This window comes from Miniopterus natalensis, chromosome 17, assembly GCF_054644295.1.
Source record: "Miniopterus natalensis isolate mMinNat1 chromosome 17, mMinNat1.hap1, whole genome shotgun sequence".
Taxonomy (NCBI): domain Eukaryota; kingdom Metazoa; phylum Chordata; class Mammalia; order Chiroptera; family Miniopteridae; genus Miniopterus; species Miniopterus natalensis.
In genome coordinates this window covers 27,995,894-28,019,090 of record NC_142097.1, presented here as the reverse complement: position 1 = coordinate 28,019,090, position 23,197 = coordinate 27,995,894, and the positions used below count along the sequence as shown (strand labels likewise).

At 56.4% G+C, this 23,197-nt stretch overlaps 1 protein-coding gene across 15 annotated transcripts in view; it reads right to left on the bottom strand.

Moving 5' to 3' along the window:
• Positions 1–23,197, bottom strand: part of CACNA1G (calcium voltage-gated channel subunit alpha1 G) — a 62,140-nt gene that overhangs the window by 9,538 nt on the left and 29,405 nt on the right. For 4 of the 15 annotated variants that reach the window (XM_087826207.1, XM_087826198.1, XM_087826200.1 and 1 more), the window contains exons 11-27: positions 22,463–22,648; positions 22,266–22,380; positions 22,029–22,184; positions 17,630–17,714; positions 17,353–17,546; positions 16,120–16,551; positions 15,121–15,221; positions 14,775–14,898; positions 12,935–13,003; positions 12,625–12,809; positions 11,602–11,728; positions 9,913–10,038; positions 9,306–9,395; positions 8,545–8,737; positions 6,605–6,658; positions 1,380–1,531; positions 242–351 (exon numbers count right to left, since the gene is read on the bottom strand). In XM_087826207.1, coding sequence (XP_087682333.1) covers positions 242–351; positions 1,380–1,531; positions 6,605–6,658; positions 8,545–8,737; positions 9,306–9,395; positions 9,913–10,038; positions 11,602–11,728; positions 12,625–12,809; positions 12,935–13,003; positions 14,775–14,898; positions 15,121–15,221; positions 16,120–16,551; positions 17,353–17,546; positions 17,630–17,714; positions 22,029–22,184; positions 22,266–22,380; positions 22,463–22,648 — 2,499 coding nt within the window. Of the gene's footprint in view, positions 1–241; positions 352–1,379; positions 1,532–6,604; positions 6,659–8,523; positions 8,738–9,305; positions 9,396–9,912; positions 10,039–11,601; positions 11,729–12,624; positions 12,810–12,934; positions 13,004–14,774; positions 14,899–15,120; positions 15,222–16,119; positions 16,552–17,352; positions 17,571–17,629; positions 17,715–19,176; positions 19,246–22,028; positions 22,185–22,265; positions 22,381–22,462; positions 22,649–23,197 lie in introns of all 15 variants that reach the window. The other 11 variants (XM_087826204.1, XM_087826209.1, XM_087826206.1 and 8 more) reach the window with 8 other exon arrangements.

The following is a 23,197-nucleotide window of genomic DNA, read 5'->3' as shown; positions in this document are numbered from 1 at the left end:
TGCCCTCTGCTCTTAAGCCCCAGTCTAGGCCACACTGATTTCCAGCTGCCAGTGTCCCCCAGGCCCTGTGTTGTCAAGTTCCCTTCCTTCTCTCCCATCTCCCTGGCCCTGGATGTCACACGCCCCATCCTGCCATCAGCACTTGGTAGATCCTAGAGTAGAGGCTGAATGAACTTCAGGAGTCAAGAAAGGTCTTCAAGCTCTAGGTCCTTCCCCATTCCCACACCCCCCCCTCTGTTACCTGTCCTGGAAGAACCGACGGAAGCCAAAGGCCACGAGTTTGAAAACTGACTCCAAGACGAAGATGATGGTGAAGATGTAGTTGCAGATCTTCAGAGCTTCATCCAGGATCTGGCAGGGATGGGGCATGAAGGATAAGGCCTGGGATGACACCTGCTCCCCCCGCCCAGATCTGGGAGACAGGGTGAGTCTAAGGGGACCTTTCTTCTCTGTTCCTGCCAGGATGGCTGACCACTGGTTACTACTCTAGGACAGAGTAGGGTCCTCATTCACGTGTATAATCCAAACTTTGTGCTAATGGATCTCTCTCGTTGAGGGATGGTGAGGAGACCACATGACAAATATGCTGGAAGGCACAAATATGCAAGAAGTGGAAGGGGCCTTGTGCATTACCAACTTAACATTGTTAGTTTACAGGTGGGGAAACTGAGGCCCGGAGGGCAGCCAGTAGAGGCTGACTTGAGAAGCAGCAAGACCATTGGTGACTTTTGAAGCTGTACATTCACTAGAATCTATACTCCAGAAGGGCTGGCACCAGTCTGCCTTCTTTTTCTTTTTCTTTTTCTTTTTCTTTTTCTTTTTCTTTTTCTTTTTCTTTTTCTTTTTCTTTTTCTTTGTTAATCCTCACTCAAGGATATTTTTTCCATTGATTTTTAGAGAGAGTGGAAGGGAAGGAAGGAAAGACAGAGAGGAAAAGAGAGAGAGAAAAACATCAATGTGAGAGAGACACATTGATTGGTTGCCTCCTGCACGTGCTCTGACTGGGGCCGGGAATTGAACCCGCAACCCTTCAGTGCACAGGCCAATGCTCTAACCACTGGGCAATATCGACCAGGGCCAGCCTGCCTTCTTTACCCTCAAAGATCCAGAGCTCAGCACAGGGTAGGCATTCAATAAATATGTGCTGGATGAAGAAACCAGGTCCTCGACTTCCAAGCTATGTGATCTCAGTCAGGTGAGCTAACCTCTCTGAGGCTCAGGGTCCTCATCTGTAAAACCAAGATGAGGCTAACCGACAAGGGTAGTGAAAGGGGTATAAGAGGAACCCATGCAGGGTCCCCAGCTCAAGCTGGATCAGCCTCACCCCCATGGTCCCACCGCTGGAGGCAGGGCCCACATGGCTGGTCCCTCACTCCTACCTGAGGCTGCTGGTAGTGCTCCATGGCCATGGTGACCACGTTCAGCCCAATGACACCCGTGATGAAGAGATCCAGGTAGTGGCTGGTACAGAAGTGGTGGACAAGGAGCCGGAAGCGGGAGTAGTCCGAGTAGTAGGGTTTGCACTGGGCTTCTGGTGGGGCCAGGAGGAGAGCAGAGCAGCCATCGGGCCCTGATCCCTGTGCCCCCTCCACCCACAGTCCCTCATAGCCACCAGCCTCCAACACCCGAGCTGAAACATTCCATTATCATCAGCACCCTCGCCCTCCATTTACTTCCTTTTCGGGGAGCAAGGGGAGCTCTCTCGGCATTGCCCCTCCAAGCGTCTGTTCTACTGGCTACAGTTGGGTGCAGTAGGGGTCAGGACATGCAGAGCTCCCCACCCACATTAGACACTAGGTGAGCCCCCGCCCCGAGGCAGCCTCCAAAATCTACCAGCCCCTCACAACTCCCTCAACTCGGTGTTCTGCATCCAGGCCAGATCAATAAGATGAAAAACAACCGGTCTTATCAGGCTCAGAGGAAACTCCATCAACCGAGAGGCTAAGGCTCTTGCTCCTTCACTAAGCTCAGCCCTTGAGGGCAGCGGAGGAGATTACACAGAGCTGGGATTTGGAGATAAAACCGGAGATTGGAAATTGGACATCTTCTTGGCAGGCTGCACTGACCGCCCCAGAGCGCCTCCAGGGAGGCAGGGCCTGCACCTCCTGCACCCTCATGTGCAGGAGGGCAGAGGGGAAGCCACAGGGCCCTGCTCTCTCCCAGACTCATCTGGGAGGGCTCCAGTTGAAGGACTCACCCAGTTTCTAATGAGGAGATGCCCAGCCTGCTCCTGGGGGTCAGGGCAGCATTAGGCTGCAGGCTGGGCTGAAAGCACTGTCTGAGATCTGTCAGAGGCATAATATTTCCCTGTAATTAGGGAATCACTTAGTTATAAAAATCATGGTGCCAGAAAGTTGGCCTGCTAAGCAGGCAGAATGCATCTGAGGGCAAGAGATTGCAGGGGGCCCCTCCTCCAGGTGCTGAAGAAAGGCCACGCCAAGTTGGGGATACATGTCATCTAGGGGTGGTTGACAGATCGGTCTCCCAGGGAGCCACAAAGAAAAAAGAGGCTTCCCCTAGGAGGCTTGGGTAGCCTCAGGTCCCAGACAGCCCTTCCCCCTCAGGAAGTCTAGGGCGAAAGCCAGCTAGCAAGGGCTGCAGCCTCTGAGGCCTGTGCCAGGGGTGGCTGGCTCAGGGGCAGCAGGAAGCTTTGGGCCCAGGCCAGCTCATATATAAATTGTCCTTTCCCATGCAGAGGACTACTGGACAGGAAGGTAAAATGAGGCAGGGAGCGGCCTGGGTGGGCCCCCACCAAAGGCCGAAGGAAGAAGAGTGCCCAAGAGCTGCATGTTCAGCCTCGCCTGATGCCACTGTCCAGCGCCAGCCTTGAGGTGGGGATAACCAAGAGGCAGCAGGTCCGGAATAATCTGGCTCACCACAGGGTGTTAGGCCATCTTTTTGGTTTCAGACATGGGTTAGCCAACTGTGGCTTTGTTTGCTCAGGCTGCCCTCTTGGCCCCCAGTGGACAACACGAGGCCGTGGGTCATCCACAGGGCGAGCGTGGAGGGTGGACCAGGCAAGGGGGCCTCTTCCTTCCTTCCTTCAGTACCCACAGGAACCAGAGGGCGCTAGCCGCCCGTGTTGCCTTAGCAGCTGGAACTCCTTCTCTGCATTAATCTCCATAAGTGCCGAGGGCACTCGATCCCATTATGCTAAAATATGAATGGAGAATTAACTAAAATGTTTGAATACAATTAGGTTAGAAAAAGTGGCTCCTTATTAGTCCCATTATTAGCTGAGACAATGCAGAGGAGAGGTTGGGAGAGTGGCCCCTCTCCCCTCTCACCCCAGTCTGACTATATAGGCAGCCCCAGGCCCAATTAAACCTCCGCCACCACCTCTGCCATCTGGCCAGGGACCCCTCCTCCAAGCAGCCCAGAAGGAAACTAGGCGTAGGAAGACTGAGGCAGGGCATTTACTCATAGTGACTGGTCTGGGCCCAGGCCCCCAAGGTCTATACAAATGTCCCTCCACCCCCACCCCCACCCCCACCCCAGACCAGCAGGTGCTGAGGCTGCTGGAAATCCTCCATTAGAGCACAGGTCCAAAGTGTACCAGGGCCAATCTGATCAGCACCTTCTCGGCCGGCCCCTTTGTTTTACCGAAGAAGAGAACAAAGCCAGCAAAAGGAGAGTCATCCATACACTGTGAGGCAGTGACAGAGCCTGGACTTGAACTCCCAGCTCGAGTCCCTCACCAGCTGCCAGGTCGGTTTAGACACAGACACAGATGCCCTCGAAGAGTTTGCCCAAGGCCCTTGCTGTCGGGCTCTGGATGATGCCACCCCTTTTCTGCTCCCCAACCTTGGTTTTATAGGCAGCAGCATCAGGGCTCACAGCAGAACTAGAGATGCCTCCCACCCCCAGCCCCACCCCCGCCCCTGCTCTGGAGGAGGGAGGAACCTTGGGCGGATCAGCTGCTCTGAGAGCTCTGGTCATTGCCCAGGAGGGGCCTGAACCGATGGTCACTGGCATTCTGGCAGCCCTGGCCCCCTCCCTCCCAACAGTATGGGCTGCTTTCGGGAAAGAAAATACCAGAGTCAGACAGTGGGGAGAAGGGCACCCCAGGACTGCCCTGCCCCCAGTCAGGGGCAAAAACACAGGAGAGGTGCAGGAAGGGTGTGAGGCTGTCAGTGAGGGCAGCAGGCATAGTGAGTTAGTAGGCGTCACTGGGAGCCCAAGGCACAGCCAGGGCAGAGGGTTTGCAAAGGAGAGTGGCAGAGAGTAGGCAGAAGGTAGAGACGCAGGCCCCCACGGCAGAGGCCACACGGTCAGTTGCCACGGCCAAGCCTGATCACGGTTCCAGTAGAGAAAGAGGACAGTAAAGGCAGGTGTCACACACAGGTAGTGGTGGGAGTGGAGCTGGTGCCACAGGCCAAGTGGTCAATTGGGGCTAACCTGATTGCTCAGGCTGGACCCAGGTGTCCAGTCAGGCCCATTCCCCTAATAACCAAAGCCTTTTCCCTTCTGCCTCTTCCTGATGTCTGGCTGACCCCCGTCTGCTGGGCACAGCACTGGGTGGCCATGATACTAGCAGGGAGGTATGGTGCGTGTTTGATTCATGCATCCTCAGGCTGGAGGGTGTGACTTCATCCCTGTGACACCACTGGGTAGGCCATTGCAGCAGCACTGCCAGCCCCTGAGAACCGATTGGCAATGCAGACACTCGCCTCCTACCCTAGTCCATGCCTTGAGAATTTCTAGGTAGGGGTCAGGAATCTGTGTTTTAATATATTCTCTGGGTAATTCTTATGTACACAGAGATTGGAAGAGCTCTGGTATAGACCACACAGGACTCCAGATCTGGGAAAGAGGGATATGGGACCATCTGAGCCCCTCTTCAGGGTCTCTGAGCATTCATTACCAACTGGAAAGGTAATACACACTATTGTAATCTGTGTACATGCCTGCATGTGCCAACAGGAGCACGGCAGAATGTCCCCAGAGCGGGGCTACAGTGCAAGAGTAACGAGAGCGTTTAGCATTGAGTAGGTGTGTCAGGAGGAGTTGTGCCAGGAGGTGTGCCAAGAGAGTCTGCATGTGTTGGTCCGTGGTGTTTTGGGGTAAGTGTGTATGTGTGGACACCTCAGTCTACAGACCAGGTGAACCCACAAAGGAAAAGCTGAAGGCCACTTCTTCCCACCTTCTCCTCGACCCCTAACACATCAGGAGTTGCAGTACAAGCTGACGCAGAGACGTGGGACCCAGGCAATCCAGACACAAGCCAGCTGGAGACGCCTGAGCCTCAGAGAGATGGTCTCTCAATGCCAAACATTAGAGCTCATACCATGGGGACAGCAGACATTGATCCACCTAGGGCCTCAGGGATGACCTCCCAAATGGTGGCTCAGTGGGTCCCCCTTGGGTGGGTCCCTGAGCCCCCTTAGATCAGATAGCCCAAGATCCACAGGCAGTGTCTGCTGGAGTCTGGTTTCCCAGGGAGTGTGGAATAGCGAGGAAAGGTTCAGCCCAGTGGTCCCCAGCCTGAAGCCCCACGCCCGCAGCAGCCTGAGAAGGCAGCCACATGGGGGTTCTTATGTTCTTTTCAATATTTCTAAAAGCTTAAAAGAAATAATCATACGTATGCCTGTATTAAGAGCCCACAGATGAATTTAATGGCAAAATGGTTTTTGGATTTTTTTCTGCCATCATTCAGTGTGAAACCTTCTGCGGCTTAGAAGCCCTGATTAGCAATTACATGTGCCTTTGATTAGCAAAAACAGTGAAACAAAGTCATTATTGAAGTGCTCTTAACTTCAAAGACGGTCTTTTAAAATGTGGGGGTTTGTTGGAGACGATAAGGGGGGCTCTTGGGGATAAACAGGTTGGGAACCACAGTGTGGAGACATCAGAGGGTGTAACGAGGTCCCACAGCCCTGTCCCAGATTCTCATGACCTCAGGACCTCCGTCTGGGGACCGTGTTGGGAGGAGCAGGGGCCTGAAGACCAAGGGAGGGCAGGACCAGGAAGGCTTTCCCGGAGACACGGCTCTCGAAGAGAAGGACCCAACTCACTCCCAAATCTTTGGTTTCGGGGAGAAGCTTATGGCTAACTCAGGCCTTTGATTCCCAATTCCTGCTGTTTGTAGCGATGACGTGCCCACCGTGATTATTTGACTATTAATGAGTCTGTTCAATTATTCATCGTTACATTTTTAAAACAAATCCTTCCCCTCTCTGCTCCTCTCGTCCTGCTCACTTGATCAAAGTCTCCCCTTCAGACAAATGGAGATGGGAGAGATTTGCAGCTCTAATAATCGAACGGTGTGACCTGGGAGAAGGAGCAGGAGTGGGAAGAGGCAGCAGGGGGCTGGGGAGCTCAGGCTTGGGAAGCCTTGGAAGAGAAGGTGGGTCCTTGAAGAGGTGTCTGAGGGAGGGGTATGCTGAGACCCTTACCTCCCATCCAGCGCAGCACAGGTCTATGGGATGACGCAGAGCCCAGCACCCCAGGGACCCTGACCCCCTTGCCCCGAGAGGATAGAATCAATGAGCCATGGAGAGGGAGCAAAGAGGACGTCCCCGAACCCATGAGGCGGGCCAGGGAGCAGGCAGGGCCTGACCACCCCCGGGCCACGCCCTGGAACCCACAATCCCAGACGCAGTACCTGGCGCCGCGCTGGCTGGGCTGCCGGAAGCAATTACATCGTCCAGCATTAGATCTAAAAGAACGAAACACGACATGGGTCACTGGCCGGACCAAATGGGCTGGGCAGGGCCCCCTCAGCGGCTCGCTCCCCTTCAGCTCCGACCCTCACTCTGCCTATGAATGGGGTGTGCTGAACGTGGGTGGCTGGTTCTGAGTGTCCAGCCCCAAGCTCTGGGCACAGAGCACTTGAGGAAGATGATCTATTCAGCCAACTCATCAGGGTCACAGGGACAAGGAATCAGAGGCACAGGGAGGGGCAGGCAGCCTGTCATCAGAACAGATGCCCACTCCTACCCAAACCTCGACCTCAGCAGCACCTGAGATGGCTACAAACTCCAGAAGGGGAGCCAGCTGGTCAGGCAGGGCCACAAGTTCCACATTCCAAAAGAATTCCATCTGCAGATGCCCTGCAGAGACAGCAAGGAGGGGAGGGTGGACGGAGCAGAGGTGGGAGCAAGGCTGCTGGGGGTGAGGCGCCTGCTCAGCTTCAAATATCCACAGAGAGAGCAGAGATGGGACCCCTATCCTGGAGCTGAGCAGACTGCCTGGGGCACAGGTACTGAGGATGTGGGACATGGACAACTCACCACCCGCTGATGCCCAGAGGCCAGTATCCCCTCAACACCTGCCTGAGCAGTCCCGGCCTCTCACAGGGCACATTGGTTCTGTCCCACCCTCACCCACTCCCACACTCTCTCCCCTCACTCCAGGTGCCCCTCACAGGTAGCAGGAGCTAGAGCCAGGGGCAGAGGGGAGGGGGGGCACCACAGCCCCTCACCCATTTGGTGATACTCACATGTCAACAAACCAAAGAGAAAACTCAGAGCACCGCACACATCTTATCGGCGTAATGAAGATGGTTTGTGAAAGAGTGGAGAGAGAAAGGGAAACCCGCAGACCAAAGAGAGACAGACACACAAAGGCTCAGAGAAACCCACACATAAAGACACTTAGAGAAACGTGGGCAGTGACAGAAAAAGAGAGTCATGGAGATTACTGAGTACCAGACAGGCAGGCAGGCAGGAGCCCCAAAGACAGGGAGACAGGTGCAGACACACCTGGAGACACAGAAAAACAAAGGGGCTCCTACACCTGTCACTTCTCTTCCATCCTTCCTGCAATCTGCGTGTCTTTTCCCTTAGTCTCAGCCCTCCCACAGCAGAATAGCGTGGAGAAGGGTGGGATGGGGACCTCACCCAGCCAATGCCAAGAAATGTTGGAGATGACGGGTGAGGGGGCTGAAGGCTTTAAGGCCAGACAGTCATGTGCTTAGAGCTCCTTCGACCTCAGGCTTTCTCTGAGCCAGGAGGAGTTGTTGTTTTTTACAGCTTGACCAAAAAATAATAGTTAGGAAGTCAGGGAGCTTTGCTGGAGATAGGGAGGAGAGTGGGTCTGGGGTCCACTCATGCTGCTGTCCATTTGCAACCTCTGCTGAGACCTTGCTCAGCAGCTACAGACACCAGGCAGGCACAGGTTCAAGACACTGGCTTGCCAGCCCAGGGCCTGGAAAGGCTGCCACCCGGGCCAATCCCTGAATCTCTGGACACCGGCCCTGGACGATGGGGCATGATTCTCATCCCATGAGGCTCCTCTGAGAGTCGACCTGGGAGAGGCTGTGCATAACTCCCCTGGAATCCTCTGGGGAGTATGATGCTGAGACCCGGGGAGCCCCGCAGGGTGGGGGTAGCTCCCCCTTCCCCACAGGGCTGAACTGGTCTGCTTCATGCTGGCTCTAAAGGCTGACATGCTCTTGGGGGGGAGGAGGTGGAGATGGGGGAGGGAGCATCTCCTCCCTGCCCCCAGCCCCAGCCCCTGGCCCCCTACAGTCGCAAGGCCAAGGTCAAGCACGACTCAGAGAGATGTGGAAAGACTACCGACCAGCCATCTGCTTCTCCTTACTCCTTCTCTTTTTCTCCAGCCTCCGCAGACGCTTCTCCTCCCGCCGCCGGGCCTCCTCCTCCTCCTGGTGCTGCCGGCACTTGTGGAAGTTCTCCACCACCACGCCCACAAACATGTTCAGGACAAAGAAGGCCACAATGAGCAGGAACGAGATGAAGTACAGGAGCATCCAGGGGTTGTGGTTCATGATGGGCTGGCAGGGAGCAGGAAGGACAGGAGGAGCCATCAGCCCCCAGGGGACTGTCTCAGGTGCTGCCCCATAACCTGAGTTCTTTAATAGAGGGCCCACAAACTCAATGAGCTACAGAGACTCAGCGGGCGATATAAACAAACCATGTAGGTTTTGTGTTAGACAGTAGGGAGGGGTAGGGACTGTGGCAAAGTGGAGAGTGGCTCTATCCAAAGGGGAAGCTGCATCTTTGCTCCTGCTGACTCCTGCCCTGAAGGAATGCAAGTCCAATGTTCCCAGATCTTTGGATTTCTCCTGAGCAGGCCCACGTCTGGATTTTCATGTGAAATTCGCCAATTTTTAAATGTTCACCACCAATTCAAAAAATTTAAACATGTTGCAAAGCCGATAAGACATGTCTGGATTTGGCCCTCAGACTGCCAGTTACAGCCTCTGCTGTAGGAGGTAATGCCTCTTTGATGGCATTTTTCCAATCTGCCCTTTCTTTTCAGTGCCTGCACCTGTCATGCCTGGAGTGGCTCGTGCTGAATGACCTCAGCCCAAAGATGGGTCCTCCCCACCTTGGCCCTACCTGCTGGTCCACACCCACAGCATCCAGCCCATCGTACATGATGTCCACCCAGCCGTCCTTGGAGGCCAGCACGAACAGTGACATCAGGGCCTGGGGGTGGGGGAGGAGAGGAGACCATCTGAAATCTAGGATGTGTGGTCACACCATACTACCTGTCCTCAAAGCACCTCCTGGCAGCAGCTTGGGGGACCCCAGCCCTTCAGAGGTCAGGTTGGGTTCACACTCCAGGCCCCTGGAGGGCTCCATAGCTGGCATGAAACCAGAAGGGCTACGGGAAATGATCAGATCCTCTGAAATTCAGAAACCAAAGCCAGGGTGAGTCAGGGAAACACACCAGCAAAACTGAGCGAAGCACTTCATTTAGTACATCTCTCTGTTTCTGCGAATGTGGAGTAAGAAAAGGAATCGTCTTGACACTGCGTCTGCACTCTGTACCATGCTAAACAAAAGTACACATCATCTCCTTGCATCTTTACTATGAGCCTCCAAGGAGACAGCACTATGACCCATTCACCAGTTCAGGAAACAGGCATCACTAAGCATGGACTTGTATCCTCTCCAGACTCCTTTTACCACTCCCACCTCCACCTTGGAGCCTGGGGCTCACCTGGCCCAGGTTGTCAAAGTTGTACTTGTGCCGGACCCACCGGTAACTGGCTTCGGCACAGTCAGACTTGTTGGTGATGTTCCTGGTGTCCTCACCCTGGCACACGAAGAACTTCCCTTTGAAGAGCTGGACACACATGTACCCGGAGACAGGGAGAAGTGAGCTGTGATCACAGGAAACCCAGAACTCCATAGCCCCACCTCTCCCACAGCAGCCCTGGGCCCAAGAGCTCTGTGCACATCCTGAGTGAGAGTAGGGGGCCCATCCCTGGAATCAGTCAAGTCAGGGCCCCTTCCCTGAAGGCACCCCTTCCTCTGGGCTCCTTGGAGCAGAGCCCTAGAAAGGGGAGGAAAAGTCATGGGGTGTGTACCAAAAAAAGGCTGGAAAGAGGGGAGCAGTCATTTGTTTTCTACAAAGGGATGGGCGACTGGTTCTCCAAGTGGGGTCCCCGGACCAGTATCAACATCATCTAGGAATGTGCTAGAAATATCAATTCTCAGGCCCACCCTAGACCCACTGAATCAGAGTCTGGGAGAGGGGCCAAGTGATCTAGTTTAATGGGGGGGGTGTGTGAGCTAGATATTACTGACCCCACTTTACAGATGAGGAAAGCTGAGGCTCAGAGAAGTAAATTCATTCACTAAGGTCATATAACCAGTAGACAGCAGAAAGAGGGCTTGAACTCAGGTCTGTGTGACTGAAAAGCTCACCCTCATTCCAGAATAGAGCAGGCTATGACTGTGGGTGGGGAAGGGATTTGAGGAACTGGAGGACCAGGGGGCCTGGGTAACTGCTGGAAGAGCCCCAGACAGGGCTCAACAATGATTCCCTCTCCTTATCCAAGCAGGCTGGGAAGAGAGGGAAGGGAAGGGGCACTGGGCATGCAGGGAAGCACCACACAGCCTTGGCAACTGTACCCCAGCCGGGTCCCTGGGGCTAGAGAATTCCAGGAAACCAGGAACAGCCTTCATCCCCTCCCCAGGGCAGAGAGGACATCCCAGAAAGTCAAAGGAAGGGAGGGGGACAGGGGTAACCACCCAGGAGCTTCCCTGCTGCACCAACAGCCAGCTGTCTACCCTGCAGCTGAAACAGCTGGAACCAGGGGCTCAGGAAGATGGGGTGGAGGGGCTCCCAGAGGCGCCTGCTAAATCTTGCAGGCAGCTCCCGATCTTTTTCCTCCAAAGCCAAGTTCCCTCCCTGGGCCAGAGGCCAAGTTTCCCCTGCAGCCCCCACTTCCTGCCTCGTCTGGGGTCTGCACCCGCCTGCCTGCCAGCACACCACTAACCTGGCCCAGCTGTCTGGGCCCTGGATCCCCAGGCCTGGCCGGTAGCCCACCCCACTCAAGCAGGAAAGGCAGGGAGGGGATCCCGGAGCAGACTGTGAGCCTGTGCCAGCGTCTGCACTCGGACTGCAGTGCATGAAGGGGGTGGAACAGCAGCCTGCAGCTGTCACAGGTCAGAAGCCTCTCAGAGGCCCTCGTCCCCTTAGGGGCCCTCTTCCAGGCTTCCAGTTTTCTGCAAAGTGCCCAGGAGGTAAAGGGGCCTGAGGCCCTAGACCTCGAGGAAAGTGTCCCTAGTCATTCCTTTCTGGAATAAAGGTGGCAGCAGCTTGGGCCTCACCATCCAAGGACCAAAAGGAAAGCTACTCCTCAGGCTTCTGTTGACAGTTGGCCCCCAGACCCCCACAAACCTGCACCCCCAGGATGCCAAAAATGATGAAGAAGGCACAACAGATGACCACAATGTTGCCGATGGGCTTCAGCGAGGACATCAGCGTTTCTACCACCAGCTTCAGGCCCTGTGCCCGGCTGATTACCCTGGGGAGGGAAGGGGGTAAGAGGGGTTCCCCCAGCTAGGACACTCCTTTGTCCCTTGCCCTGCTGCCCCACCTCCCAATCTTGGCTCAATGGTCCCCTGCGCTCTGGTTGAGGGAACAGGTTGGCTTTCTGGGCTGGCTGTGCAGAGCAGTCCTCTCTGCCTGGGACCCTTGCCACGGGGATTCCCACCCGTGATCTCTCAAAACAGGAAGCAGACACTCCCACCTCCACCCCCACTCCCAGGATGTCAAAGGAACCTGCTGGAGCTAGGTAGGGACTCAACTCAAGAAAGGCGTTCCCCAGGGATGCAATGTGTTGTGAGGACAGGGACACACACTTTTAAGGAACATGTAGGGGCAAGCAGGGAGGGAAAGGGGCATGGACTGTCACAGCTCGAGACACATCACTAGTCAGTCAGTATAGTCCCCATCAGTGTCCCCATCCACTGATAGTTTTGACTCTGGGGTGGGGATGGGAGGTGGCTGCCTCATTCGAGAGGGTTTCCTGCGAGGATGGGTCCCCTGCTAGATCTGGAGGGTGGCCCCTGAGAGGGTAATGAAGGTGGGGAAAGCAAGGAAGGGAGTCTGTTACTTCACCAGGAAGGGCAGAGGGTCACTCCCAAAGGCATTACCCAAAGGAGTGACTCAACTGAAGGCTATGAGGCCCTGCCCATGGCCTCTTGTACTGTGCCCTGCACAAGGCCAGGGGCACAGTAGCTCTGAGCAGTGTGTCATATAGGGAGTGTCACACAAGGATAGAAACTCCTCAGCCCATAGTTTCAGCCAAATGATGACAAGGTTCCCTGCAGGGGTCACAAGCAGGAAGCAGGGGCCGGTGGGGCTCTCGCTGGCTGTGTGCAGGGGTGTCCCTGAGAAGGACACCTGGCTGAGGCTCACCTGAGCGGGCGCAGGGTCCGCAGCAGCCGCAGCACCCTCAGCATGCCGAGGATCTTGGTGCCGCTGTCGGAGACCATGGACACCAGGATGTCGATGATGGAGATGAGAACCAGCAGCCCATCCAGCACATTCCAGCTGCTGCGCAGGTACGCCTGCTCCCCGAAGCACCAGCCCAGAGCCACCACCTGGGGATGCCCACCACGTCACCACCACCTCCCTGTGGTCCGCAGCCCTGCCCTCCGCTTGTGGCGCATCCTCTCCACCCACACCAGGAACCAGACAGCCCCACACCGATGCCTCCCCTCATCACCTTCACGGTCATCTCCGCCAGAAAGACTGCGGTAAAGACGTAATTGGAGAGGGTCAGGAAGATGCGTTCCTGCAAGAGAGAGCAGGCAGGTGTTGCCCACCAGGGCCCCCTCCTTGGGCCAGGTCTGCTTTGCATACAGAAGCCAGGACTGCTTCCAACATTTGACTCAGAAAAATGACCTCCTCCTTCCTCTACACCTCAGACAATCTCCTCTCCTCTCCCCCCCTCCCCACACAGTGCTAGGCCCCGACTCACTTGCTCCCCTGCCCTGAAGAGAACTGCTCCCCTCCCCAGAGTGGCCTGGAACAGGAAATGATCCCACCATAGTGCTGTGATCTGAGCCCATATCTCAGGTCCTATCCTTATTTCTTTCGTAAAACTGGAGCAGAATTTAACTTGAGCTCTGACCACCCCCCCAACATTCTACTCTCCTCCCTGCTCCATGGACTTGCTTTCCTGCTGTGTGCCCCAGATATGGAGCTACAGGCCAACCTGGGGGCCTGAGTACAGGCTGTGCATCCCCAGGTTGAATATGCTGGGCATAGGCAGGGGCAAGAAGGGAAAAAAGGCAGCCCAGTCTCCTGATATCTGTGGGCTGATTCCATTGCTGGGTGGCCAAGAGGGGTGTAGAAAGCTTGAGAGGCAGCAGGCAGAGCATGTGTCAGAGAGAGTGAGAAACAGAGAAAGGGGAAACAGAGAAGCATGCATGTGACAGTTAGAGATGGAGGAGCTGAGTGGAAAGATCAGGGGAGAGACATAGTGACAGTGCCAGAGAGCTCCACAACAGGGCCTTGGGCAGGAGGCAGACAAGGGGACCAGTGTAACCAGCTGCCCTTGCTCTGTCTTACACAGGCTCAGAGGTGGGGGTCCCTAATGCTGTGCTCCCTCACCCACCTTTTCCTGGGCTGGCCCCTCCATCCCTCAGGGCTCCCTCCATTCCCACCACCACCCCGCCCCGGGCCTGGCTGGAGCCCACCCTAATGGAAACCAGAAGCCATAGCAGCATTGAAATCTGAACAATGGTGTGGAGGCAGTGAGGCGGGGGGATGGGGAGCTACCTCCAAGCAAGTGGTGCAAGATGCCATGACAGGCAACAGAGCCACCCCCACCCATCCTTCTTGGGCCAGAGTCATTGTCTGGGAGGGGTTATGATGCCAGGCTGGGGAGAGAGAGCTCCTAGAACAGCTGGGCCCATCCAGAAGAAGCTAGGTCCCTGGGAGATTGTCCAGATACTCAGGCTCTGGCTTCTCCTTCTAAAGACTGACAGGTTCACAGCCAAGCAGAAGTGACCAATGTCCCCTCTCATGCCCCTGAAAACCTACTTGTTTGTGACATGGCTGAACCATAGGAGCCAGGGCATCTTCCCTCTCCTGCTCTGCATCCCCCATCAGTGCATGGGTCATGGGTGAAACTGAGACCCCTTTGCCAGGAGCAGGGAAAGCAAGACAGCTCTGCCCAGCCAGGACCAGTCTTGCTGTTCGCTTCATCCCAACACTCACCGACTCACACAGGGGCCTCACAAGGCTCTGGCTCACGAGAACACGCCGTCTGCAAATAGCCGGGGTGCGACGGAGCTCACTTTTCACCCAGGTAGGGAGCAGAGCCCACTCCCCCAGCTGGACTGGTGTATCACAGAAGGGAGATGGAGGCAGGAGAGGGACACAGGATGCATCTCCGGGTGCCAGTTGCAAGGGTGAAAGTCAGGGTGACCTAAGGTAGACTCCTGGCTCCCTCCCTCTGAGCCTTTCTGGGCCTCCTTGCCCACCCTGCTTGTTAACCCGGGAGGGGCCTAACCGAGCAGGCACTCAACAGCCACTGGTGTGTAGTCTCGGGGACTCACAGCGCTGTGCGGGTCGATCTTGGGGCGCTCCATGGCAATGGTGATGCAGTTGAGGAAGATGATGACGAGGACCACATGGTCAAACATCTTGTGCGTGATGATCCGGTGACACAGGAGACGGAACCTGCTCCAAGACAGAGGCCAAGGCTGAGTGGGAGGCAGGGCAGGGTAGCAGTGAGAGGCATTGCCCCGAGGACCCTACCCTTCCTGGGCCTTCTCAGCCTGAGACCGCTCTCTCACACACTCCCACGTCTGGGGACACTTCTAGCATCTCTGGGATGACGTCACGGGGTAATTTGCCGTGAGAAGGAGAGGTTGGGGTACAGGTCAGGGGCCCCCTGCTTACCTTGACTGAGGAGGGAAGATGTAGGCAGACCAAGAGTCTCGCTCCCGACAGCAGGCAGGGAGCCGAGCTCGGATCCACGCTCTCATCCGTTCCCCTTTGCTCTGTGGAGGGATCACCAGGGATGTGAGCAGGGCCAGGCCTCCAAGTCCCCAACCCCTCACTCTTTCACAGCATCTCCACAGCTCCCATGCCTTGCCTACCTTCCCAGCCCTTTGCAGTGCTTTTCTCCCTATATTCCTAAAATCACCTTCCCACCTCCTTCTAAGCCCCCTCTTGTCCCGAGCATCCCGCACATCCTGCATCTTCTCCCCTCCTCCCTCGCCCTCCCTTCCCCCATGCCCAAGCTCTCCATTCTTTTCCCATCTCTGACTCCAGCCCAGTCCCCGCCTGCCCCCCTCCTTCCCTCCCCGCTGGGCTTGGAAGTGCATCAATTATCAAACATTGTACCCATCACAGCCGTCTGTTCAAAGACACACTTGGGATGAGGAGACACTGGCCCCTTCTCCTTACGTGCTGACAAGGAGGTCCCTGATCCCTGTGCCCCACCCCAGGGTTAAAGGTGGGGGCTGGGGGCTGGGGAGGGCTAACGGATAAGGATGGGTGTGAAGTCGAGGCTGTGATGAGGTCCAGATGAGACAGGGGGACAGGAGAGGGCATCAGTTTGAAGAGATGAGTGATGGGTCTTTCTGAGTCACAGGGGGAGGGCCATGAAAGATTCATACACAGCTGCCCGAAACCATTCATATCCACCAAGGACCTCAGAGCCACAGCCCCAGGCATGAGGAGGATCTGGGACTCAGCAGGGCCAGGAGAGGGAATACAGGGGGTGTTCGAAGCTTGGCCTCCAGAGCCAGCACCCCTGATATCCCTTGGGTGTGATGGTAACTTCTTGAATGCCATAGAGCTGGGAGGGGTTGTCCATCCCTGCCCCAGGACAGGCATAGCTCCTCTCACTCAAGATTGGGGGTGAGGGGGTCACTGTGCCCACAGGGGCCTCACCAGGTTGCCCTCGTCATCGCCATCGTCCCCATCCAGTGGGGGGTCGTCGGGTCCCAGGGCCCGGGCCAGGCGCCCTGAGGCTGACTTGCCATTGCAGCCCTGGTGCTCAGAGGCTGAGCTGCGGCCACTGGCTGTGCGGTGCAGCCCGGGCACCTGCAGTGTGTCTGGCAGATCAAAGGAGCTCTTAGCTTCCGGCTCCAGGGAACCCTTATGGTGACGGTCACTGCCTGCTGGGCTGGCCCGCTCCTCTTCCGAGCTCTCCTCTTCATCCTGGCTCTCCTGGCCCTCACCAGACAACAGGGACCTCCGTTCCCCACTCGGGCTCCTCCGCTTCAGGCTGGGGGCACGGCCCAGGCTGTTCCGGCTAGAGCGCCTGCTGGTCCAGCTGCTTGCTGCACTCCAGGGGCTGTGTGGAGAGCTACGGGCACTTGGCTGGGGGATGAGCAGAGGAGAGGGTGGTCTCAGCCAGGACCACGTGGCCTTGCATCCCCTTCACACACTCCATCTCCTGTGAGCTTCCCTGGCATCACACCAGGTGTCAGATGCCTGGATTCAGGTCCTGGCTTACTCCAACCAGTTGTGCGACCTTGGCCAAGTTACTAACCTCTCTGTACCCCAATTCCTCATCTGTAAACTAGATAGGATACTAGCACCTATTCCTCATTTAGTTGGTGACAGAAGTCTTATCACCAGCTGGTGGCAGTATAAAATAATAGCCAGAGCCATTGGCGTTGGCCCTGACACCAACCTCCTGGTCTAAAATGCTGGTTCTGTCACCTACTTGCTTCGGAGCTTCCCACAAATCACTTGGGCAACCTGAGATGCAGGCCCCAAAATGGGGATAGTAACAGTACTTACCTCACACGGCTGCTGTGAGGATTCAATGTGTCTAGAACACTATGAGGAGGGTCTGGAATGGTGTGTGGCCCAGAATCAGTGACTGGATGGGGTTTGCTATTATTATGTTAAGGTATTAAGGAGGTAGGGGTTACCCCTCCCCCGGCACACACATACACTTTACAAGGAGGCTCAGAGGTTCTCAGTTAGGGGACAGAAGGATTAGAACCCAAGGCCACGGTTCTTCCACATGCCTGCATTACCAGCCCTGATTGATCTCCCAGGGCTTGTCCACCATGGCTCTGGGGTATCTTCTCAGGCTTGCCCACCTCCATCCTCTCTCCCCTCCTGATGTCCTCACATCTCCCACCATTGGGCATCCATAGGCACCCCTACCGGTGACTTCATCTCGTGGGCTGTCCCTGGCTCAGCCGACCCGCTGCTGCTGGTGCGGCGGGAGGCAGGGCCCAGCGCCTCAGCCAGGCCAGTGCTGGAGCTCTTGGGCAGCGACATGGGAGTGGCAGCCGTGTGGATGATGAGAGGTGGCAACAGGCTCCTCCGAAGCTCTGGGTGCTCTCCCAGGGACACCACTGCAGGGGAGAGATGGGGAGACCCTGAGTCCACTCAAAGCTGGCCCAGGGCCACAGGCTGTACCCCCAGGATAGATACTCACAGGCCAAGTGCTTCTTTCTGTCCCCATCACCATCCAGGCTGGGTGAGAAGAAATCGGGCTCTGACTCGGACTTGGTGGCATCTCCCTAGGGTAAGGGAGCAGCTGGCCATTAGTGACCTGGCTGGGCAGGGGTCGACGGGCTAGGTGGAGTTCTCCCTGTCTTTACACGCACACACTACATATAGGCCACAGGAACCAGCAACCACGGCACGACACATGCACTGGCGTAAACCAGACCACCCAAGCTTGGGGCCCAGGGCTCGCCAAGGTCCCCAACACCTCTGCCTCCCACCAGCCATACCTCAGAGAAGGCCACTGTTAACCCCAGAGCCCACAGCACAACCAGCCTGGCTGGGACTGGCTCCAAGAATGGCTGAGGATAGGATAGCTGGGTGGGTGGGTGGCACAGGCCAGAAGGAGCTGGGAACCTGAGTGAAGTGGTCACTAGAGCCTCATTCCAAAGGCCACTTGTGCCCTCTGCCTTCCTTCCACGGCCGCCCTTCCTGAGCCTCAGACCCAAGGACCCCAGAAGGAAATTGAAAGACCCCAGGCAGAGTGGCTCAGTCCCTCTGCTTCTCCCTCCGTCCTACCCAAAGTCCCCCACCTTCCCTGGCCCCATTTTTACCTCTCTCTCTGTTTCTGGGACAGTTTTTCTTCCTTCTTAGCAGGTCAGTAGGTTCCCCAGTAATTACACACTTCTCCTTAAGAAGTTATTAAAAAATACTTGATTGCTACTTTTGATAAGGACATAAATATTACGTAATTGGCATCTCAGGGGATCATTTCCATTAACTCAGTTTACGTCCCTAACGAGGCCTTTAATTATCAAGTGGGATCTCCAGGGGGCTGCTCGGGATGTGCAGCACCGTGGGGTCCTGCGGGAATCCTGACTTCGCCCTGAATTCTGGTGCCAGTGCAGGAAACAGCAGGGCACAGGCTCAGTGTGGGGGCCAGGGGAGGAGTGTGTCTCCCAAACACCTGCTAGACCTCCTGGGTGGCCAAGGGGCCAGAGGCTGGGAAGTGGATTTAAAATTCTGGCACATTCTGGCAAGAGCCATCCCTATCCCCACATCCTCCAAAGACTTGTCCTGAGCTGAGGCAGCTTGTGGGGTCTCCAACAGGGGCTCAGGGCAAGGGGGAGGGAGAGAGATGGGGGAGCATGGTCTGGGCCACGGATTGGACTCCACTGAGGCCTGGCAACCGGGACTCCCAGTGGCCCTCTGCGTAGGCAAGCACACGCGGTGTGCCACACACGTGCACACAGAGGATTCTAAGTCCCTTCCTTCTCCCTCCATCCACCAGTCTGTTGGGGACGGAATATACCCTTTGTGGGTGGATGGGGCAGAGGCAAGGAGGCTCCTCTCCTCGATGTCCTCAAGGGGGAAGGGACTTAAAACCGAAGCCAGCCTCACGACACCAATGACCACCACGGCGACCACAGGTTGCACTGGAGCTGAGCATAAACATGAGCACAGAGACACAGAGGCGGAGCGGAGGGGGGACGGGGCACAGGGTGGGGGCATGCCGACTCGGGATCGCGTACCTACCCCCTGGGAGTCGACAGGCAGCTGAATACAGCTTAACTGTCCACTCGCATCTTCCCGTTTGCTGATTTCCTACAGGGAGAGGGGGAGGCAGGGGACGGGCGCTGGTCACAGGCGCTCAGGCTTTCAAACATCAGCAGTGTTCAAAGAGGGTGAAGAAAAGGAGAGATGCAAACCCAACAGCAGGGGAAACGAGACACGGGGTGGGAGAGGAAAGGGGAGAGGATGGCCTTCCAGAATTCAACCACAGGCTCTAGGGCCAGAATGAATCTGGAGGGTGAGGGCGGAGCCCACGAAGATGGGGACAAGGGCAGGGAAGGAGCTCAAGCCCCCGGATAATCCTAATAACAGCCACCATTCAGTGGGGCACGCCAGGCGTCACGGAACTGCTTCGCTAACACTAGCTCGCTTCCTCGCAGGGTGGGAAGCAGGTACTGCCAGAGCAATCTAAGAGGAGGCACCTGTGGTCTGGAGATGTTAAGAAAACTGCACAAGTCATACGGAGAGCAAGAGGTGCCTCGGGGCCTCAAACCTGAGACTCCAGCTCCCCCTTCCTGGCTGGGAGCCGGCAGGCTTGGGGAATGAACAGGGAAGGCAGGGAGGAGGAGTGGGTGGAAGTGAGAGGCTGGGGAGGAGACAAGGTCAGGGCTGAGAATAGGCCTCCTAACTCCCATACGCTCTGCCTTGGTCCCTCCAACTGGGATGGGATGTGACAAGTAACACTGGGATGACAGCTATGATGTTGTTTAATATCAATTAATGGTCTCACACAGGGCCTGCTGCCTGTTCATTTAATTAAGTGTGTGGATGATAAATATACCAGGATTCAGGGCGCTGCCCCCTACAAGTCAGGAAATCAACAGCCAGCCGGCTCCGTCCCCTGGCAGGGTGGCAAGGCCAGCAGGGGGCCACTCTTGAGGCTCCTGCTAATGTCATCCAACAAAATGGAGGCAGCCACTTCCTCCAGGGAGGCGGGTGGCTTCACGTCATCACAGCGGAAAGAACCAGTCTCCCCTGTCAGATTGTGGGGCTCCCTCAGAGCCTCTGGTGCAGCCCGCAGCCCCCTGATACTTGGTGCAGGAGAAGGCAGGTGCCTCTGGAGGCATCCAGGTCACTGGCACTGAGTGACCGCCCCCCACCCAGGTACAGGCTCATCACGTGCAGGACAGTGAGCAGCTGGTCCAGCCCCTCCACATGCACTTCAGGGCCATGCCACTGCCCACCCCCATGCAGGGAGTGTTGGTCCCCAAATCCTTTCTCCATCCCACCCAGACCGGAAGCATCACGCCCTGAGTGAGACCCTCCCAGCAGTCACTTGTACTCTGAGTGTTGAGGAAGATGTGCGCCAGGTCCTGGCTGACTCCTTAGGCTGAGGCAGCCACAGGCCACTAGGAGGGCCAGAGTGACCAGGCCAGGCCCTAGGGCCAGGTTGCTTTCTTCCCACACACAGACTTTGCTGCTGCCTAGCAACCGGGCCGGCTCAGTGGCACTTGATTTAACAAGGTGTTCACTGAAAAAGGCAGTGGTGGGGAGGGGGCTGTCTGTGGTGGGCACCTCCGGGACGGCCGAGGTAGCTATCAGCTAGTTGAGGGGAGCAGAATAGGTTTGGGGCGCTTTCCATTTCCCTCCACATAGTTCCACAGACATTTTTCTGAGGGAATCTTAGCTGTCAGGAGCTGTGGTTTGAAAGGGTCTGAAAGACGGAGTCCCTACTCTGCTCCTCCTATGGACCAAGAGCAGTGGCTGAAAGTGGTGGGTCTCCCCAGAGATCCTGGCTTTTGTGGGAGCATGGTGGCACCCCTTAACCCTTTAGGCCCCAGGGAACCGCTAAATAGGTGTCTTATTGCAGGGAGAGCACCAATGTCCCTCCCTCCTGCAAGATGCCCTGCCATCAGGGAGGCAGGGCTCCACCCACTGCCCTCGCTTTCACCCAGCAGGAGAAATGTGATAATGGGTAACCACAGAATTACAGGAGAAGCCAGAGAAGGCCAGTGCGGGGCAGATGCCCCCGCACCCCACCAGCCTGGCCCTCAGGGAACAGCCCTCCCTTGCAAGGCTGGGAAAAAGGCGGAAAATAGATTTTTGTTTTTCCACCGTGTGCTGGGTATTTATAGACCAGGCCACAGCGGGAGTTTCCATCCGGGTCACCCAAAGAGAACTGGACCAAGAGCATCTCCACGCCCAACTGGAGCATTTCTAGGTTGGGTCAACCTGCTCTGTGCCAAGCACTGGGCTGGGCCTGGGGTGGGAAGAGAGGCAGAGCTGAGGGAGAGGAGGAGGGTGCAGCCTCTCTGGTAGAGGCTGTGCCCTGGCCCAGCAAGGGCAGGATCAATGTAAGTCAATATTAATTGATGACGCTGCCTGTGACGAAGGTGATGGAGCCTGAGCTGGAAATAGGACGCTCATCTCTGCCATGCCCGCAGCTAATTGGGCTCATTTCTCACCCTGGGCAGCTCGGCCTTGCCCGGGCCCTGGTGGCATCTTCATCATCTCAGTCAGAGCTTAGATGACTTGCACACAAGCTTCCCCCACCCCTCAGCTCAGATAGGTCCCCCACAGATGTCTCCAAGAGGGGTCCAGCTGCACTGTGTGCTGACACTTGTCCAGTTTTCTGGGGAGGGGTTTGGCTGACTTTGAAGGAGAAACCCACTGGGCAGCTAACCTGGGAACCCAAAGACCCCCCACAACCACCCCATTTCCTGAGTGCCAAGGGGCTTCCTGAGACCTGGAGCCTCCCATCCTTAGTCACCCCACCTAATCTGAAGGGTGCTCGCTCTAGGACCTGCCAGGCCACCAAAGCTCAAGCTGGGCGGCTGATTCCTCCTGGAAGTAAACTGTTTTGGGCAAGGGATTACCTCTGCCTGGAAGCCCTCCACCAGAATGGCAACAAGCAGATTAAAGAGCACATAATTGCCAAAGGTCATGAGGGCAATGAAGTAAAGGGCAGCCCAGGACGACGTGGAGGCCATTCCATTGTAGAGCACCTTGTTCCAGTCCTCCTGGGTCAGGATCTGTGCACAGAGGATGCGAGTCAGGGCCTTTACCAGGGTCACCCCACCATCCCTGCCCACCCTGTCTTGTTTCCCTCGCACCTGAAAGACAGTGACTATGGCCCAGAGCAGGGAGTCAAAATTCTTCCGGTCCGGTAGTGTGTCCCCATCCCGCTCGGACGCAAATTTGCAGCCGAAGAGATGCATGCCCAGGATGCTGAAAACACAGGAGCCACAAGATGAGTTCAGGACCCAGCAACCCTGCCCGAGGCCCTTCTCCCGCTGGCACCCACCCTCACCTGAAGATGAAGATGAAGAGCATGAGCAGCATGCAGAAGGTGGCCACGTTGTCCATGGTCTTCATGAGCACCACGAGCTGCCGCTGCAGCGCCGGCAGGAAGCGCACCAGCTTCAGCACCCGCATCAGGCGGAAGGTCCGCAGCACCGACAGGCCGCCCCCCTGCTGGCCCACGATCTCCCACACACTGCAAGGGGAGGGGGAGCCTGAGCCTGCCGCATGCCCACCCTCCGCCTGCCCCTCCCTTTACAAGAGGGCAGCAGCACCCGGGGGCCTGGATTGCCAGCACAGTCGGAGAAAGTGGGGCACAGACCAGCCCTTGGGCCTCCGAGATGCCAAGAATCTGGGTGACAGCTCCAGCCTTCTTCACCCTCCCCACCAGGCCAGAGATCACACATCCTGGCAGTGGACAGCCCTCTCCCTCAATCAGCCAATGCAACAACATCAAGTTATGGAATATTTGCTTTGTTCTCTTCTAATGAAATCTAAAGCCAATTCCAAAAGGCAATAAAACAGTTCTCCTGGCTCCTGGCTTGGAGGGACGGAGCACTTTCCCAAGGTCTTGGAAACCCTAAAGCAAGCTGCCGATGTCTGAGATGGTTTCCAAGCACTTTGCAAGCAGGGATGGCTGGCTGGGCCTCATACCTCCTCCAACTCCTGTCCAAAGTCAACTCCCCAGTACTCACCCACCCCAGGCCTGAGTGGGGTTGAGGACAAGTAGAAGTGGGGAGAGGAG